This window comes from Dermacentor albipictus, chromosome 6 (assembly GCF_038994185.2).
Source record: "Dermacentor albipictus isolate Rhodes 1998 colony chromosome 6, USDA_Dalb.pri_finalv2, whole genome shotgun sequence".
Classification (NCBI taxonomy): Eukaryota; Metazoa; Arthropoda; class Arachnida; order Ixodida; family Ixodidae; genus Dermacentor; species Dermacentor albipictus.
The window spans coordinates 65,248,647-65,269,073 of NC_091826.1; the positions used below are offsets into that span (position 1 = coordinate 65,248,647).

Sequence of the window (20,427 nt, forward strand, 5' to 3'; positions counted from 1 at the left end):
TCAAATCGCCACAGGCACATCTGAAAAGGCCTACCAGCACGCTTATTAGGCATATTGGTGCCCGTAATGTGGCAGGAGATGGTGGATGGACTCGTGTATAATGAAGGAATAGATAGTGTGTCCCGTCACAATTGTCGCTTCCCACGCTTATTATGCTTCACCACGTAACACTTGTGTTGAGGCAAAGCTGACTTTTGGGAACCGGCACTATGCAACACGCTGTACTTTTCGAGCTTTGAAGCCAATCGTGAGGACCACAAAGACGGAGTCAGTGCCACTGTGTACAGCGACGAATTCTTTCAATAAAAAACACGACGCCGAAGGGCAAGAAGCTTTATAACAAACATTGAAGCAGCTAGGCCTAGCGTTGCCGCAATGGTGACTACGGCTGCCAGCGGATCTGCGTGCGAGCGCCGGTTCGAGGCGGCAAGGTAATCAAAATGGCAGCAGTGGTGGCTTTGATTAATTCCGTTTCGCACCTGTGGTCACGGCAAAACATCCAGAAAATCGGACAGCGAAGAGTTCTTGCGTCCAAAATTTCAGACGTTCTGATAGATTGACTCTATGGGGTACATCATGGTGCCGCGAAGCTATCGGGAATCCGGAAACTCGGTCGTTGACTGTACACTGGCAACTCCTCCAGCCGATGACAGGTCATCAAAGACGATTCATTACGATTCTTGTCTGTTACTCGAGCCAGCATTACCGCGGATTTCGACCCTTTCAATGAAACTTCAACTAATTTTCCCTGACAGAGGCAGAAATTCCCGGAGTTGTTCCAGACTACTCAATATCCCTGAAAATTCCCGGTTTTCCTGGTTGGTAGACACCCTGAATACAGCATGCCAGCTTTACTCGGTTTCCAGACATGACATCAGTAAACATCACCGATGGCTTCTCAAAAGTTGCGGTGCTCACTTTCTGATGTCGTTGCCTTGGTGTGCGAGTGCCGACCAATGTTATGGGGTTTGTTAATGCCCAACCACAAATATGACACTGGACGCTTAAAGCTTGAGAACCAACTCTGCTGAGGCATGCATTTCAGCTTGTGATGAGCTTGAGTACATTTCAGCTGGAACAATAGTCTGCAATAAAACAGTGTGTACTATGTAAGTGTGATTCTTATCTCAATTGTTATGGGTAAATTCAAGCTTGCTTACACAGTCATGGGCAGATTTGAGGCCAATGCACAATCAAGGTAATATTTCGTTATGCTGTAATAGGTGAAGTGATATGAAGGCATTCTACAATAAATTCTCCTCTTGTTCCCCAAACCCCTTCCCCAGCGCGGTGTAGCAGGCTAGAGGCATTTCACTCAGGCTGACCTCTCCACCTTTCTGCCATTAAATATTACCTCTTGCCCTCTCTCCATTATGTAATGGCCAACTTTTTGTTAGGTAATATTACAAGAAACATTCTACGGTATATAGAGCTCGTAATCTCTAAATGCAGTGTATAAATCATTTTTTTTGCTGTAAAAAAATTATGAACTGGTTGACCTACAAAAAACTTTCAAGCTCTTGACCATTGGGGCTTCTCTGAGTGATGGGACATGTGGTTGGTGAGGTGGTCCTTCTGCGAAAAGGATGCACTGCAGCGGGTGCAGGCAAAGGCACGCTCTCCAGTGTGGCTGCGCGCATGGCGTGTAAGGTGCACACGCTGAGCAAATGCTTCCGGGCACTGGTGGCACTGGTAGGGGCGCTCACCTGGGTGGGTGCTCATATGGCGTCTCAGGGTGCTACTCTGAGCGAATGCTTCTGGGCACAGGGGGCACTGGTAGGGGCGCTCTCCTGTGTGAGTGCACAAATGGCGTCTCAGGTTGCCATCCTGGGTGAATGCTTCCGGGCACAGGTGGCACTTGAAGGGGCGCTCGCCTGTGTGTATGCGCAGGTGTTGCGCCATGTGCTTTTTGTGCCCAGTCTTGTAAGTGCACTGCCGGCAGCAATGCAGCTGATCACATACGGAGACCAGTGAAAGGTACCGCTCACGGGATGCCAATCGCAAGGAATCTGCAAAGCCAGAAGGAGTGCAGGAAGTCAATGTAGTACTGTGTCATCTATTTGATGGAATTAAAGTACTACATCTGGCAATTAAAAAGTGTTGCCTCACTCGAAAGCAAAGAACTTGATAAGCTTTGGCCTGGCAACCTAAATATTACTCTATCTACAGTGTGCTGGTGCAGTACATGTCACAATAACTCCTATATCTGCATACATCTCTGTATAGAATTATCTTTAATACATACGTTATAGCTCGAACACAGACGAGATTTGGCAACCAATTTTGATACAATACCTAAATAGTTGCTTATGCATTGCTTATAGAACCATTTACTTATTTGTAAATTATTATTTATTAACTATTAATACTAAGTATTACATGTTTTTTTGCACCACGATACAGCATGACAAGAGCATCATTAGATATCTGAACACATGAAATCAAATATTAACACAAATGAAAGAAACTAAAAAAAAGAAACACGTGAAACTATATAAAAAAGAAAGAGGAATCAACACAGCATTTACAAGAGGCTTAACTGACAGCACAAGTACTAGTAGAGGAGAATACAGGTCCACTTCCAAGCATTAAAAAATAAAGCATTGTTATCACTAAAAGAATAACTAGCCTTGGTAGATAAAATCTTACGCTCCCAATACATAGACATTGGATTTGTCTTACAGTTTTTATATTATGCTTAACCTTTTATTGACGGCGCATATCAATACTAGAAAAATATGTTTATTTGCTACTATCTAAGTGCACAAAACACATTAAGAATAAGCATAACCAACTAAAAGAAAAACAGTTTGTGGAATCTTTTTCAGCAGTAAGGGAGAAACACAAGGCAGAAAACTTGAAGTAGGCTTCACCCCAAGCCTATTCGCAACTTTCATGTACGGTGGCACCGTCGTGCGGCGGCGGCCGAAAACAATTGAAAGATTATACTCGCCACTGGCTGCCGCCTTTTCGGGTAGCGTATTGGTGTTGTGTATGCTTTTCCTTCACTTTTGGTTGATGTTTTAACGCTTTCAAAGCTCCCGTGGGATCCTGAAGGACACTTAACATGCTCAGAATGAGCAAACATAGGAGTAACCGTATTTGCTGCGTGCTGCAATGGGTGCCGAGCGGTAGTTATGCGGTAGGTGATGCGAGCCTTCACTCATTCCGACCGTCTGCGTCCATGAGTAAGAAATTGATTATTGCGCTGCGGATTCGCAAAGCTGTCACAGAAGCGATGAAGGTTTGCAGTGCACACTTCATGCCGGAGGAATTTTTTTGGAATATGACAGGTAAGTGACCAATCCCGAGCACTTGAAATCGCGAATAGATGCACCTCCATCAAGACGCAGGCATAGCTCTATATTACGTGCAGGGAAAGAAATGATGTGCAATCTTAACTCAAATGTGTTGTAGGATGATTGCTGCTTGCGTTCTTGCCACTCATGCCTTTGCGGCTACGTTGGAGCGCTAACATTCTCCGTGAAGCCTTGTACCTGCTTCAAAATTTTTTGTTCTTCACGCATTCGTGCTGTGCAACGCCGGCTTGACATTCCATTTTCGAACAGAGAGATGAGTTTCTCATTTGTGCATCGAAGCAAAGTGACGCAAGCATAGAGGGACCTGGAATCCGTACCTCGTCTGCCACTTCGATGCACGGCTGCAACGTGTGCACAGGCGCACATGACTGCACTCGTAAGGTAACAAATTCTAGTCCAACAAACGTTAAACTACTGTGCAATGTTCGCGTAGCGAATCCTCAGCTGATTTGCGTGTATATTATTTTATAAAGATAACTTCAAGAATGAAGCGAGCATTTCCGCGGACCGGTAAATATCGGCTATGTATCACTTGATCTGTCTATAGGCAAGACGGAGTAGGAGTAAAACTACCGCAAGACTGTAGCTTGCACAGCACGCATAAAGCGCAATAACTAAATTACAAGGCTGAACGGTTATCGTATTAGCTCGCAAAAGCGGTCAGATATGGTTTTTTGTTTACTTGTCGTGTTCAACATCCAGCTTTGTGAACACAGGCAGAGATAAATAGAGAAGCAATTTTCGCACACAAAATGCCGCTTTGGGGCTGCTTTTCACTCCCATCGATGTAAAGGACTTCGGTCGCGCGACACCAGCATGGTTCTTTTTCTCGACACGGTGGCTTATTCAAGCGGTCTAAGTAACAACTTGCAGAGAGCACCACACCGTATACAAGTTCATGGTACCCGTTCAAAAAGGTCAAATTAATAGAATAGCAAATAGAAAGCACGGTCACTTCTCTTAATAACAACGTCACAGTAAAACTGAAACCACAGCTTGTGCGGTTTGCATCGAAGCCGCGAAGATTGTATGCAAAGGCCTTCACCATTCACGGACGTTGATGTGCACGATTTATGCCGCAACACACAAGATGACCAGCATTTAAAACTTCCTCGCCTTCAAGCAGGCTTCGAATCTTGCGTCCTGGTCGCCCAATATGAGCCATTACGCAGGCTAACGACAGCGGGCGTGTAAATTGATGACACATTTCAACATGATGACGCGAAACAACATGTCACTGAGCAAGACGACCGCAGCACTGCACCGACTGCTCTAGTTCTCAATCTCTCGGACAGCCATGTTCGATTTAAGGTGGCGCCCCCTATAGGCCGTGAAAGTTGCAAACGGATCCATATGGAATTTCTACAGACAGTTTTCTGCATATGGAGGCCATATGAGTACATTTTCTTTACTGTACACCTTGTGTGTGAAACCACTTCAGCCAGAGACCTTGCATCAGTACGTCTCCTCTAAACATAGATTCAAGATAAAGTGAGGCACGAGCGACCTTAATTCCTCGGCCTGTGCTCCTGCTCTATACCAACAAATGATGCTTGCTGCCTGTTATTCAGTGTTGGCTGAAGACATTTAGCCAGAAACTTTGTACTTAATACCAAAACTCAGCAAAAGAATGTTTTCTGGTCTGTTGCCTGTAGTCAACAACCAATATATTAGGTTAAATACTTAAGTTCCTTTTATCTCTAACACTGTACTACAGAAGGATTTATAATATGCATCACAAGAGCGAACACTGTGCTACAGAAGGTTTATACAATGCATCACAAGGGCATCGACTGATGTTACAACAATGCAGCATATAAAATGAAATAGCATTATAAACAAAAGAAAGAACTATCAAATAAAATGATAAATATCTGTAACTAAATAAAGAATAAAGTGTTCATCACATTGACACCATATTTGCAGGTGGTGGAGCAGCCGCATCGCTGAGCATTAAACAAGGCGATTTTTTCGTTGAAGTAGTGAACTGCAAACAATTTACATGATCCTTTTCCATTACTTCAGCAACTGCAATATGAAATGGCATCCCCCTCCCCAACAAACATGCACACATATATAAAGACAGTCAATATTTCACACTATATATTACATTCTCTACTTCTACATTGGCGTATTTCTTTTAGCCTGATGATTACATATCAGTCAGTGCAATCAAACTTTTTTCTATTTCATGATTTTAGTAAAATGATGGGGCAGCAAGCGAATTTGCCATTAGAGAAGCATAGGTGGCAATTGGTAAATAGGCATATCACTATCATAATGGTAAATCAATCATAGATCAAACTGCTTTGTCATGTAGCAAAGAAAAACGCATGCTGTTCAAATATCTGGCACGCTTGTTTAGAGTAGAAGCTCAAGCACTGCAACTTGTTCGATGTTCTTTCAGGAGGCATGGACACATCTGTAACAGCACGAGGATCACTGTCAGAGCCAGCATAAACATTAACAGTTGCACCCACACAAAGTTCTTTCTTTTGTATTGACAGACATACTAAGATTGGAGCACAATACTTTGCTTCCCAATGTATTATTATCTCGTATATTTATTGCAAACGGTTGTTGACTGACTCGTGCCGAACTTACTCAATAAAACAAATAGCTTTTCTCAGTATGAAAGAATCAATGTTTTGAAAACTAAGTTCAATACACACTCAGTCTTGATCACATTGGCTCCTGTTTCAAGCAACCGATAGATGTCCCAATGCGCCTGCCAGCACTCAGTGCATCAAAAGTGCGATTGGTGAGCACTGGTGAAGCCTCGTTTACTGTAAGTGAACAAGACATATATCAAATCCACCTTTCACACCTTCAGAGAAAAATGGCTCTTTAACAAGAATAAACTGTTACCTAGCTTGCAGCCAGGACATGAATGCTCATCAATGTCACGGTTATCCAAATCTACTTTCAATTACAACTTCCTTGACTTTATAAATTGCACAAAACTTCAGAGTAACAAAGACACCTTGGCATGTTGTAATGCAAGAAACCTCTTTTAGTTGAGGAAAAACGTAATGAGATCCACAATACGTCCAACCGTATACTGCGGTCACTGTCAATTGGCTAAAAACACCAGTCTATTAGACATACCTGCACGTGATGCGGCAGACATGTTAAACGGCATGAAGTTCCTGGCATCGCATTGCAGTTCACATTGATTGCAACACTGCCACAGCATGTTTCATTGCTGCACCCCAGAAACGAATGTATGTGCCAAATCTGCTGTCTACAGTTGACCATATTATAGTAGTCTAGCACACGTACAGCTGTGCTAGATTTCTTGCCCTTGTGCGATAAATTTTACTTGGAGTCAGCACCTGTTTCATGTGTTCCATTATGTGGGGAAGTGGTTCCTGAAAAATATTTTATTTTTAGATGAAACTTAATGAAAATTCTCTCTCACTAAGTTTCTCATGCTGGTTTTAAACAATGAAATTAGATTTCAAATATGCCCAGTACCAGAGATAAATAAAATGAATTCGGTATTGTTTATCTGTACAACAGCACGAACACTACCAGCCAGAACATTAATTTTGACATACGGCTGGATACTAAATTGTGAGGAAAACAAATTTAGGAGTACTTTTATTTTACATGGCAGGTGTTAACTATTTTATAGCAAATTAAATTCAATGTTTAGAGATGGCTATCATGTGGTGCAATTAATAGCCAACTTACACATTTCCAAAGCCTAGATTTAATAATCTGCTCCTGACATTTCGAGCTACACGCATGTAGCTACATGCCAATGCAATAATAATGGCTCTATGTGCCCTGAAGGTCGAGATATCGCTTCTGCAAGTTAAACAAAAAAGTACAAGATTTTGAGAGAACATGAAAAAAATAACAAGATAACCTTATTTTTCATACATAATACTACACAATATTAAAATTTTTACAACTGCCATTGCATTATAAGCCTCCAGAAATATAGTATTCCTGGTTGCAGTCATTTCGGTGATGCCTTGTGAGTTGATGCCATATTAGTACTGGGTAGCAAGCTTCGTAGATCATGGCGACACGGTCGTCAGCCTACGAAAAGGTGTCAGCATGCGCGGCATGAACCAAGCAGCCATGGAGAGATGCAGTCGAGACGACCCAGCCTAGCCAATGGTAGACTGTCTGGTGGCCACGGCCCAGGGCAACGCCTCCTTTACTAGATGCAGCCGTGTCACTAGTATTCCCATTGGAGCGGAGGTTTCTGTAGTTAGGGGTAGTTGCTGAGAGACGGCGCTCGCTGCCGACCCTACTTCCTGTAGCGGAGGAAGTGACGATAACTAGGCTGGTGCGTGCTCGTCCAATGGCTTGACAAGTAACCCCGGGTCCTGCTTCCGGGATTGCAACAAGCAGTGCTAAAATCTCGGAGGCAGGAGCACGTGATTGAAGTTTGGAGCAGCCGACAGAGGTGGAGAAGAGGAAAGAGAGAAAGGCCGAAACCAACTTCTCAGCTCATGCGGCAGGCATCTAGTAAAGGAGGCATTGCCCAGGGGTGAATCTCCGCATGGCTGCCATTGGCCGTTTTTGAGCTGACGGTCTATCGATGCTAGCGCCAAGGTTCCCTTGAGTTACAACCTTAGCGACGAGGGTGATACATTGGCAAAATGGCGGCGCACACGGTTGTTTATATTGTCATGGCAACAGAAACAGCAGGTGCGTGGCACCTCCTCACTCTAGCGCTCTTTGTTCTTTCTTTTTTATTATGATGACCCGCTCTGCTCCCTCTCCACCCTTCCTCATGCCACTTTACATTTCGCTTTCTTTTTGCCTGTCTGCGGCGCATTTTTTTTTTTATCGCGCACGTGTGCTACACCAGGCATTGTTTGTTAACTGGCATGTGGTGCGCCATGAGTTCTTTGTGCGTTAGCAAGCACACGCACAGCCTTGTCCATACTTTCAGTATGCCAGCATATGCCAGAACATACATAAATTCCACTTCCAAAACAACAGTTCGTTGGCCTCGTTTTATTGACTTCCATTTCGGAAAACAAATATTTTCGCATAACATGGTATGATACACACTCAGAAAGTAAACAAAGGTGAAAAATACATGACATGTACATGATAACAAAACAACACAAAGGTTCACAGACAGTGAAATAAAAAAAGAATATAAAACTCAAGAAAACGCGAAGGCTATTTTATGTAAAGATCTTTAATATAATGCCCTAAAGACGAAGAGCTTCTGATATATTCACTGAGATATTGCACATAACTGGACGACCTGTATGACATACTCATGACAACAAAAGAAAGAGAAAATTCACGGGTAATGGCAAAAACAATGACACACAAAATACCTAAAGAATAGAATAAAATGCTAAGATTGTTGGATTGACAACCATACAAAAAAAAAAAACAAGGAGCTTACTTACAAACTGCGCAAAAGTATAAGGCTTGCGTGGCATGTCCATTACTACTGAACAAAAGAAACTGTGCCATTTATTTGCAGTTTCTATTTGTCCCATAAACCAAAATCGTATTGTTTCACTGCTTTTGCCAATCGTGCTCATACTTTAGCTGTTACGGATTTTTTTGTCTCTCCTTAACTAAGTGACAGAAAAACAGCGACATTTTGCTTCCACGCAGGCAAAAGTTTCTTTTTTTTTACCTAGTGTCTGGTATAGGATCAGAAATATTATTTTCAAATAAGCAATGCACAAGTAAAAAAAAAGCCAAAAATTAAATGCCCTCAGAATAATTACTTTATGCGCTTCCTTTTATAAATTCACTGACAAAAATTGATATTAAACAACAGGCAAGCAATTGTTCATGCAGCAAAATGTCAAGAAAATGTGCAAAGGATATAAGGAACTTAATCAAGTATCAACAATACTTTCTTAAAGCTGACACCAGATTATGGAGCACCATAACTGTGGTAGCGTGCGGTAACCGAGAAGCCGTACCCCAGAAAATGACAGTGGCCAGTGCAGAACAAGGAATCCAAGAAGCCGTACTCCAGAAAATGACAGTGGCCGGTGCAGAACAAGGAATCCACCTTTATTCTTTAGCACACGCTTTTTATAGGCAGCGGTTACTTATCCGCTGCTGATATCAGTGCCCGTGATGACGAAGTGGCATGGCATGCGCTTGGCGTTACGTCATCACATTCCTCCCCCCCAAGATCGTCGTCGTCATTACTATTTTCAGTGGCAGACATCGTGAGACCCATATAGGTCTGGTGGTTTCCTGGCACGCTGGCTTCGGCGCAGTACTGGTGGAGGGTCGGAAGGTGCTTCGGCTTGCGTCTGAGGATGGTCATTGTGGGGAGCAGGCAGTGGCAATTCCTGCCCGTCTGGTGGTGGTGGTTCCGGCGTTATTGCATCCTCTGGGGGAGGTGCTGCCGTGTCCGCTTCATGATACGCCTGCTGGGGCATGGTTGGGGCCTCCCGATGACGCACAACGTCTTCAGTGCCGTGTCTTCTCGGGGCCTCCGCACCCACGTTTGATCCTGCATGCTGGAAACTGCGCGAGCGTAAATGGTCAACATGAACGTGGCGGACTGTGTTCTGTGTTTTTACGAGATAGGTCACAGAGCTAACTGGCTGCACCACACACCCTTCAGTCCACGACACTTTCTCTTGCCTGACAGTCTTTACGTATACGCAGTCCCCTGCCCTGAATGAACAGAAACTCGATCTTCGTTGGTCATGCTGCCGCTTTACCGCTTCTTGCTTGCTCTGCATGTCGTCTCGAAATGAGGGCCTTAGCAAGGACAGTCTCGTGCGCGGTATTCGTTTCAGGAACAGTTCGGCTGGACACTTGCCTGTTACTCTGCTAGGTGTTGTCTGATATGCCAGGAAGAAGTTGTCCAGCCTCTCCCGCAGCGGTCTGCCGTTTTCTCCCTTGTCGTGCAACAGCTGCTTGCGGAGGCTCCTCTTAACGGTTTGCACCATCCTCTCAGCAGCTCCATTGGATTCCGGATGGTATGGCGGGCTGTACGTGCGCCTGATGCCACAGGCATCGAGGAAGTCCTGGAACTTCTGTGATGAAAACTGTGGACCATTATCAGGAATGACTTGTTCAGGGAATCCGTAAGAAGCAAATAGACTCCGCAAACGCTCGATAGTCTTCGCGGCCGTAGTTGAGCTCATAGGGAACACCTCAATCCACTTCGAAAACGAGTCAACACACAAAAGGAATGTCGTTTTTTCAAATTCGAAAAAATCCAAGTGCACTCGCTGCCAGCATCGGGCGGGAAACGGCCATGGCTCGAGCGGTGCATGAGGAGGACTGTTTTGCATCGCTTTGCAGATGCTGCACCTTTTTACCACTCCTTCTATGTCTGCATCTAGGCCTGGCCACCATAGTAGGCTACGAGCGAGCATCTTCATGCGTGATGCCCCGGGGTGTTCTGCGTGCAACAATCCCAGCACGGCGTCTTGCAACGTTGTTGGCACACTAACACGACTTCCCCACGTGACGCATCCTGATTCTAACGATAGCTCCACGCGTCTGCTATAGTACGGTATTAGTTCAGCGTCTTTGACTTGTGCTGGCCATCCTTCCAGTGTATATCGGTAAACCTTGCTTAGCGTGCCGTCATACTTGGTCGCTTTAGCAACATCCATAGCCGTCAGTGGCGTAGTTTCAAAAACAGCGAGGGTATCTGTCTCCTCTATACTGGTTCCACTTAAAACAGGTAGTCTGGACAGTGCATCTGCAACTTGCATTTGAGATCCTTTCTTATACTTCAAGTCGTAGCGATAAGAAGCCAAGATTAAAGCCCATCGCTGCATGCGAGCGGCTGCCAGAGATGGAACCTGCTTCCGTGGCCCTAAGATGCTTATCAGCGGTTGATGGTCCGTGAACAACGTGAATGTCCGCCCATACAGATAGCGATGGAATTTCTTGAGGGCAAAGATTATCGCCAACGCTTCTCGCTCGATCTGGGCATAGCTGCGCTCAGCTTGCGATAGGGTCCTGGACACAAAAGCAATGGGTTTTTCTGTACCATTTGGAAGTATATGAAAAAGAACCGCGCCGAGCCCATACTGCGACGCATCACAGCTTAGCGCCAAGGGTTGCTTTGGATCATAGTAAGCAAGTACCGGACTGGTCGTGAGTAAGTTCTCCGTTTCTCGAAACGCAAGAGCGCATTTACTTGTCCAACAGCTCGTAGAGCGGCGCAGCTACGGTTGCCAAGTCCGATAGGAACTTAGCGTAGAATGTTACCATTCCAAGAAAAGACTTAAGTTCTGTACCATTCATGGTCTCGGGCGCATCCTTTATCGCCCTTACTTTCGATTCCAATGGCTTGATTCCCGCTGCTGAAATTCTGTGGTCCAGGTAGCGAACTTCGCTGCAAAAGAGCTTGCATTTTTCCATGCACAGCGTCACATTGTGATCCTGTAATCATGTTAACACCTCTTCCAGCTTTTGCCGACAGTCATCAGCACTCGTACCCCCAATTATGACATCATCAATGTAACACCCTACTTGAGGGACGCCTTTGAGAATCCTGTCCATGAGCGACTGGAATATGGCAGGAGCACTTGCAATGCCATAAGGGAGACGCTGGTATTGGTAAAGACCTTGGTGTGTGTTCACAGTTAAAATCGCCTTCGCAGCTTCGTCAAGTTCTACTTGCTGGTAAGCGGTAGCAAGGTCAAGCACACAGAATACCCTTGAACCTGCTAACGTTGCGAACAAGTCCTCTGGCAATGGAAGAGGGTAATGCTCAGTGAGAAGCGCCGGGTTCACAGTGACCTTGTAGTCGCCACAGAGCCGCACTTTTGCTCCCCCATCCTTGGGTACCACCACTAACGGGGTTGCCCAATCGCTTCTGGTGACTTTTTTCAATACCCCAGTCCGTTCTAAGGTATCAAGTTCTTCAGACACAGCTTGCTTCAATGCAAAAGGCACAGGACGGGCCTTGCAAAATACTGGCGTGCTATTTGGCTTCAAATGAACTTGTGCCTTGTAACCCGTTATGAACCCTATCTGCGGTGAAAACACTGCCTCAAATTTCTTCTTTAGCTCATCCACAGCGTCCTCTTGCTCTACAGCTCGAAGTTCTTGCCATTTTATTTTAAGCTTTGTCAACCAGTTGCGACCAAGCAGACATGGCAGCCTTCTTGCCCTGTCATCTACTATCAGCACAGGTAAAATATCAGTTTGGTCACCATGCTCGACTCGCACGTTCACTGATACTACAACTGGCACCAGCTCACCCGTATACGTCCTTAAAGGAACAGTCGCTTTCTTGATAGTCAGTTGCGGAAACTTGTGCTGAAAAACCGACTTAGGCATGACGGTGACGGAAGCCCCGGTGTCTATCTGCATCTTTATGGTTTGTCCTTCCATCCGAACAGTGACATAGTACGCTGAATTATTATTTGCCACACTGTATATTTCTTGCTCTTAGTCCGAATCGTCTGCCGGGCTATTGATTGCATTCAATGCCTTTGTTCTGCCTGGGCGCTGTCTGCACATTGTTCTCAAGTGACCCTGCTCACCGCAGTTATGGCACTTATACTTGCGGTACCGGCAGCTTTCCACCGTGTGACGTTTACCGCAACGGAAACACTCTAGGCACTCATTCTTGCCTCGATAGCGGTCCCTAGCTTGACTGCCTTGCTTTAGAACACAACTTCTAATCTAGAATGCCTTTGTGAACTGCCTTGGTGCTTTTCTAATGCCATTTGCCGAATCTGTGTGGATGCTAGTTAATGGTGGAACACGATTTTGCACGCTTGTTCGAATGTCAGCTCTTCAGCTGTAAACAGCTCCCGTTGTGTATCGGCGCATCGCAGTCCTGCAACTAGTCGGTCTCGAAGTGCTTCGTCTAGAAATTTCCCAAACTCGCAACTTCTGGTCAGGTGCTTCAGCTGAACCACAAATTCAGCTACAGTCTCTTGCTCAAGTTGCATCCTTCGGTTAAATCGGCACCTTTCTGCTATCACGGCCTTTCTGGGACTGTAGTGACTTTTTAGCAGAGCCGTTACCTCGTTATACGTTTTGCTTGATGGGGAATGTGGAAACAACAGGTTCTTCAATACCTCATACACTCGAGGACCCACTACCGTCAAGAATACAGCCAGTTTCCTGCCTTCAGCTATGTCATTTGCCGAGACGTAAAGCTCAAATCTTTCCAAGTAGGACTCGAAGCTATCGCTTCCTTCGTCAAAGTTATCAATTTTTCCCACCTTCGCCATTGCAGTGCCGGCCCCGCGGTAGTCGTCTTCAGCAGCAATCGAAGAAGCAAGTGACAAGCTGTCCTGATCCCATCCTCGTTGCCAGTGTGGTAGCGTGCGGCAACCGAGAAGCCGTACTCCAGAAAATGACAGTGGCCGGTGCAGAACAAGGAATCCACCTTTATTCTTTAGCACACGCTTTTTATAGGCCGCGGTTACTTATCCGCTGCTGATATCAGTGCCCGTGATGACGAAGTGGCACGGAATGCGCTTGGCGTTACGTCATCACAATAACAAAAACCTTTATTTTGGATGCAAAGGCAAACAATACAGGCTGGAATAAAGCAAATGATGGTTGCTACAAACACATCAAGAAAATGATACACACATGGCACCTTCATACAACTATTGTGCATGAAACATGTTTGCTAAAACGACGTAAACATTACTGACCTCTCAAACATTAAAAAAATTAAGAGAGTGATTCAAGGTACACCATGTGGTCCTACGGTATTGACAATTAATGAATGTCACTTGTGCACAAACTGAAAGCAAGTGCAGTTCAAAGAACAAAACTTACCTATTGTGACATAATACAGAATGTAAACAGCTACTATACGTGAAGCCAAATTAAGCATAATTGGGATTGCATCACTTCCTCTGAACACCTTAAAATTCGATATCAAGTGATATTATTGACTGGCAAATGTCCTTTTGTAGTCGCATTGGGAGCAGCCAGAAATGAGTCTCAGAGTCATTAAATGGGCTACTAACTAATGTCCTATACTAACATATACATGTTAGTATGTGGACATTTGACAGTGGACAAGCCGTGTGTAAGCAATAAGCGGTCGCTTGTTAATAACCTAAATCGAAACATCAAAAATCAGAGTGCCGCTTCATTCCCATTTTTGCTATTAACTGCAATGAAGTAGTGGTGTCTGGAATGAGCTCGAAAAGCAGTTAGATGGATTAGAAAAGCACAGAAGCACTTCAACAGTCTACCGGGAAAGTGCGGAGGCAGCTGAGAACTTTCAGTATGATCCCACTGGTATAAACGTATCCTACCAGATGGGGCAGTTTATGAAACAAAAAGCTATGTTGCTAAGACAGCAGAAGCCTGTGTAATATCCCTCGCCTTTTTATATATATGTATATACACTTTCTTTTTCAGTTTTTGTGTAAAGTTGTAAGACAAACAATCGTAAATTATACGAAGTCAGACAGCAAGTTTTTAAAGCAATGCAGAAAGAAAATGGGCAATGCAAGCTTTGTTTTCTGTTTTGCAGTGGAAACCTACATGACAAACATTACATGAGATTACATGTAGCATAGGATGAAAGCAACAAAACAGCTTGTGCCACCAATAATTGTAAAGCATTTCATCAACTGCTTTACTTAAGCTTTGTTTCACACAAATTCCAACATGTGTGTTGGATCTCCCCATCTTTTCTCTTTCCACTACTATCAGCCATCGCCAACCATTTATTTCACATTTTTGGAAAGCAAATCATACAGCAGTTACTCATATTTAGAAAAGTTGTTTATGGCAAGGCTCCAAAGATGTAAAGTTATTTGTGCAGCATTTCTAGTGACAACCATCGATCTTGTATTTAAACCGATCCTTTGTCCCTGATAGCTGTCTTGCCTGCACGTGTCAGCAAATGCATATTACTTAATCAATGTAACGTCTGACAATCTAACATTGAAAACTTACATCACCGCAATAATAATGCAAATCGAATGGTATGGTACTTACGTCGAAATTTCAGTAAGTCCCCAACAGAACTTAAATTGCTTCTTTACAAAACCCAAATTAGAATATGCTGCTGCTGTTTAGGATCCTGACCATGATAACCTTATTAATGAGCTTGAACTGATTCAGAATAACACTACACATTTTATACTAGCCAATTACTTTCGTACATCCAGCATAACAGCACTGAAAGCCAGTTTACCGTCGTCTCAGTTATCATTAGGCAGAGAAATTTTTTGCTTAGGCTTACTTCAGGAAGTCTACCATCATCACCATCTACGCACCGAGCTTATCCCTCCACCCACAACCTTTCATCGTGGGTTGACCACATTAGTAAAGTAGGGTGTGCATCCTCTCACACCAAGACATTTCTACACCATTTCATACCCAACACCTCACGTGACTGGAAGCACCTTCTGGCCATTCTTGTTTCCAACACGGACTATGCACTGTTCAGACAATCCTTATTTTTTCACACAGAAATGCAAGCTGCCATCCTTCTTCTTGACCAAAACTACAGGGGATACTTAGGGGCTCTTGGAAGGACGAATCATATTGTCTTCAAGCATTTGGTTTACGTGCTGTTGTATCGTCTCACATTCTTTTAGGACCACACGATAAGGGTTTTGGTGAATTGGTCTCATTGCATCCTCTGTCATCATTTGGTGCTTGGTTAAGGGCGTCCGACCGACTCTAACGTCAACGCAAAGCAGTCATGGAACTCAGCCAGTAGCACAAGGAGCCGTTTTCGCTCGTGTTGCAGTAAAGTAGTGTTTACGTCAAGCACAGGTGCTGGGTCTTATATGCAGACACTTCATGAGTACTGAAAAGAAGCCACGAACAGCAGCAATGTTGCCAAATAGGCCACAGCCATGCCCCTTGGTAGATGCCTTCGCTCTTTGCTAAAATTGGTTACAAAAAGTCAATGCGCCCATCGGTAATATTTATGATGCTTCATGCAACGGAAATAACATGAGTAAATAACTATGGCATTACTTGGTCTGCCACTTCTTCACAACGAAATGGTACGTCACATAAAACCGAAACAAGGATACATGACCAAGGTGGGACGATCACCTCGTTTTTGATTAAAGAAAAGGAGCTGTGTTGAGGCAATAGGCAGTGAATATAAATCAGGACTCGTATGAAACATAACTGAACGGTTTGGGATGTTGATTATGGCGCCATATTCCTGTAGAAAATTCATGCCCATGATTAAATCTTGGCAACATGTTGGAAGAACGAAGAAAGTGGCCATGAAGGAAGAATCTCCAATGGTGATTCTTTCAGTACAGCTTCCAGCAGGCATGAGCAGTTGGCCACATGCAATCCTTATATGGGGTTCAGTCCAGGGCGTTTTTACTTTCTTAAAGCGAGCAGCTAGACCTTGACTCATTATGGAATAATCGGCACCAGTGTCAACTAGTGCTGCCACTTGCTGTCTTTCAACGGAAACAATAAGATTTATGCTAGCAATTTCATCGGTAACAGGGTTTGTCAGTTTCATGGCATCCTGCAGCAGGTTTATTGGGGATTTTGCACTGTCTTGTTGTAGGCCAGCAAACTTACTCCCAGAAGTCACTGCCGCTAGTTTCCCCGCGTGAGCTGGGTAACCTTCTTCCCTGGAGGGCACCAAAAGGATGTCCATTCAGTGAAGATGATTGAGCAGAGGACGAAGAGTGTGACCATCAGCTGAAATTAGTCTGATGATCAGGAAGAGTCATCGTTTCGAGCGTGCATTACCAGAGGACCTTGAAAAGCAGTGTCATCACCTGTAGTTGTCACAGATGCGCGACCGTCAGACCAGAATTGACGAGGTCGGAATGAGGCATCGCAGTACCAGCAAAACCAGGCAATATGTCCGATGCCTGTCCGATACATCCGCTTATCCAATTTGCAGAACCCTCAACGCCTCGTCTTGTAGCGGTGAGCAGAATGCAGCTGGCAGCGGCTGACGATAGGACGGGATCGACACAACTGGCGGATGTCTTAACGTTTCCTCTGGTGGTGATGACTAAGGTGAGGCTCCCGGCGGCTAATAGTGCAACCGAACGAGCGTAACAGCAGATGGACGTCACAGAGCATCGGGTTAACTTATGGGATGCTGCTCATGACTAGGATCGCCTGCAGAGAACGCTTGCCTAATTTCATTACGGACGACTTCAGTGACTGACGCCACGGGTGTGCCCACTATTGGTGTCCAGAGCTTCTGAAGTTCTTTGTGAGGAATCTCCCGAATTAGGTCGCGGAGGGAGTTGTGACTGTTAACGGTCGTTGTGGCGGCGTTGATAGGAATGCTGGTGGGCAAGCGATTGTACAGCCTGCATCTTAGATGGAGTGCACATTCAATACCAGTGGGTTCCTGTATGAAATCAGCCACGGTACTCGATGGATTGTGCGCAAGTCCGGCACATAGTTATTCTTTGATGCCACCAAAAAGGTATTGGAACTTCTTTTCCTCAGACATGCGAGGGTCAGCTCTACAACACAGGAGGGTCATGTGCTTTGCAAACATCGCTATGGTTTCGTTCAGTCTAAGGATGTGCAACCCAATTAGATGCTAGGCACTGTCCCGTCGATCGACACTCACAAATGTTTCAATGAGTTGACGTTGGAAATCATTCCATGTAGAGACATTGGTTTCACGGTTTTCAAGCCACGTGAGAGCACTACCGTCAAGGGCGAAATACATGTGGGAGAGCTTTTGTTGAGCAGTCCACCCCTTGAAGTTAGCAACGCCTTTGTACAGGTCAAGCCAGTCTTCAACGTCTCCATGTGCACCACCATGAAAGCAATTGGGAACCAGTGGTTACAGGAGGGTTACCTGGGATGGGCTGTGAGTAGAGCTGTCTTGGGGAACTCGTCAAACCTGTGGCGGGCTGGCGGTTGCCATTGGCAGAAGTAGACAGCACCCAGACGAATGTTCCTGTAGGGGGTGGAACTCGGGAGCAAGGCCTAGCAACTGCAGACTGAAGCAATGCACAGGAGTTGTAACTGGAAACGGGCTGGATGAATGGCTCCCAAGAGGAGTTCAGAGCATCAGGCAGGGTTGTGTACCCAGCACTTCCACCAGTGTTGCGGTTCAATGCAAACAGGAGACAACACGTTGAGCAAGACAGTGGAATAACCTGTTGAAAAACCACCAGAACAAAAATGTCTCCTCCGTCTCTGCATTTTCCCAGTCCCATTACACGGAGTCCATTAAAGCACACGTGCTCATTGTCATCTACATATCTACACAGGGCACGCATCTATATATTCGACATGCATCATGCATAAACATTGCGGTGGCACTGCTAGAATGTGCAGTGTACATAAAGGTATGTGTGAGAAGAGAGCCTGGCTGCATTTAAGTCTCCAATAAGACGAATTATGACAGTGGCAATACAGTTTATCGCTACACAACCTTAATGCTAATCACATTAGTGTCAACATTCACTGCGAGAAGGGTCCTGATGAAACTTTATATTTGCTAGGCAGGTCTGAGTGATACGTATATAAGCATGGTATGTTACATAGTCATATAGGAGATAGCCAGCACATAATTTTAACCGAATTTCACTGTAAATGAATGAAATTGGCTCTAGGTGCTTTTGTTAAATTTCTTTCCCTCACGCAGTTCTATGGCGTATAACGTAAAATATAAAACGTGTGTACTTTACTTTCAAAACAATAAAGGAGAGGTACATTGCAGGGTTAATCTCTCAGTACTCTGTAATTACCAGTTCAGGCACAATAGCTGTTATAAGTTACGTCACAAGGAACTATAGGTAACATTGAGTAAACCTGTGGGAAATATCATATTGTCATCAATTCATGCGAGGCATGCAAAACGAGCGCATGTGCACAACAACTTACTAAACAATCTGTATGCCTGGATATCTTGACAGCTGTTTCTGGCCAGAGGCAATACCCACTACACCATTTCAATATAGCATACCAGCTTTACTCCGTTTGCAGACATGACATCACTAATCATCACCGATGGCTTCCCAGAAATTGTGGTGCTCACTTTCTCATGTCGTTGCCTTGGTGTATACGTGCCAACCAGGGTTATGAGGCTGTGCGAATGCTCAACCTTAAGTATGACAATGGACGTTTAAAAGTTGAAAACAAACTATGCTTGGGTATGCATTTCAGCTTGTGAACAGCTTGAGAACATATTAGCTGGCACAATAATTTAGTTTGTATTAAAACAATGTGCACCATTGTGGTGTAGTAGTACTAATAAACAAAAAGGCGTTAATAAAATGAAAGTACTTGAACTGGGAAACACAATTATGTCAAATGTGAACTCCACCAACACAGTGTTGTTAAATTTGTGAAAAAGACAAGAAATTTAGCATTATTGTGCCCTTTCTCAATCGTATATTTTTCATTTCCTTGCTCAATTCTTATCTTACGAGTAATTTCATGAAACTAATTTACACAGTCTCGAACACATTTTAGGTCAATCCACAATCAAGATAAAATCTCAATAAGCTAGGGTTGGTGAGGTTACACGACGGCACTTTACAAGAAAATTTTATATATGGTATCGTTAGTTTCCCTGTGGGTACTATTGCAAGAAAAGCTCTACGTTTGATATAGCCATAAATTTTTCAATGCAACTTATAAATCATTTTCTGCCGTAAAAAAAATGTGATCAATTGGTGTATCTACAACAAAACTTCAAGCCCCTGACCTTTAGGACTTCTCCTTTGAGTGACAGGACATGTGACGCAAGAAGTAGTCTTTCAGCGAAAAGGATGCACCACAGTGAACACAGGAAAAGGCACTCTCCAGTGTGGATGCGCAAATGGCATGTCAGGATGCTAGTCTGGGTGAACATTTCCGGACACAGGTGACACTGGTAGGTGTGCTCGCCAGTATGGGTGGCAAGATGGCGTGCCAGGCAGTTACACTGAATGAATGCTTCCGAACATATGTGGCACTTGTAGGGGCGCTATCCCACGTGGGTCCGCACATGCTCTTTCAGGTGGCCGAACTTAGTGAATGCCGCTGGGCAGAGGGTACACTTGAAGGGGCACTCGCCCGTGTGTATGCGCAGGTGTTGGGTCATGTGCTTCTTGTGCTTAGTCTTGTAAGTGCATTGCCGACAGCAATGCAGCCGGCTACATATGGACACGAGTGAAAGGTATTGCTCACAAAAACGCTCTCCAGTGTGGGTGCGCAGATGCCGTGTCAGGCTGTTATTCTG

The 20,427-nt window shown here is 44.5% G+C and overlaps 1 protein-coding gene across 4 annotated transcripts in view; it reads right to left on the reverse strand.

The window, feature by feature from the left end:
- The window catches only part of LOC135912314 (zinc finger protein 596-like), an 83,933-nt gene that overhangs the window by 35,013 nt on the left and 28,493 nt on the right, over nt 1-20,427 (reverse strand). For 3 of the 4 annotated variants that reach the window (XM_070540739.1, XM_065444714.1, XM_070540738.1), the window contains exon 3: nt 1,707-2,009. In XM_070540739.1, the coding sequence (XP_070396840.1) occupies nt 1,707-2,009 (303 nt within the window). Of the gene's footprint in view, nt 1-1,706; nt 2,010-19,911; nt 20,175-20,427 lie in introns of those variants that run through there. The other variant, XM_065444716.2, reaches the window with a different exon arrangement.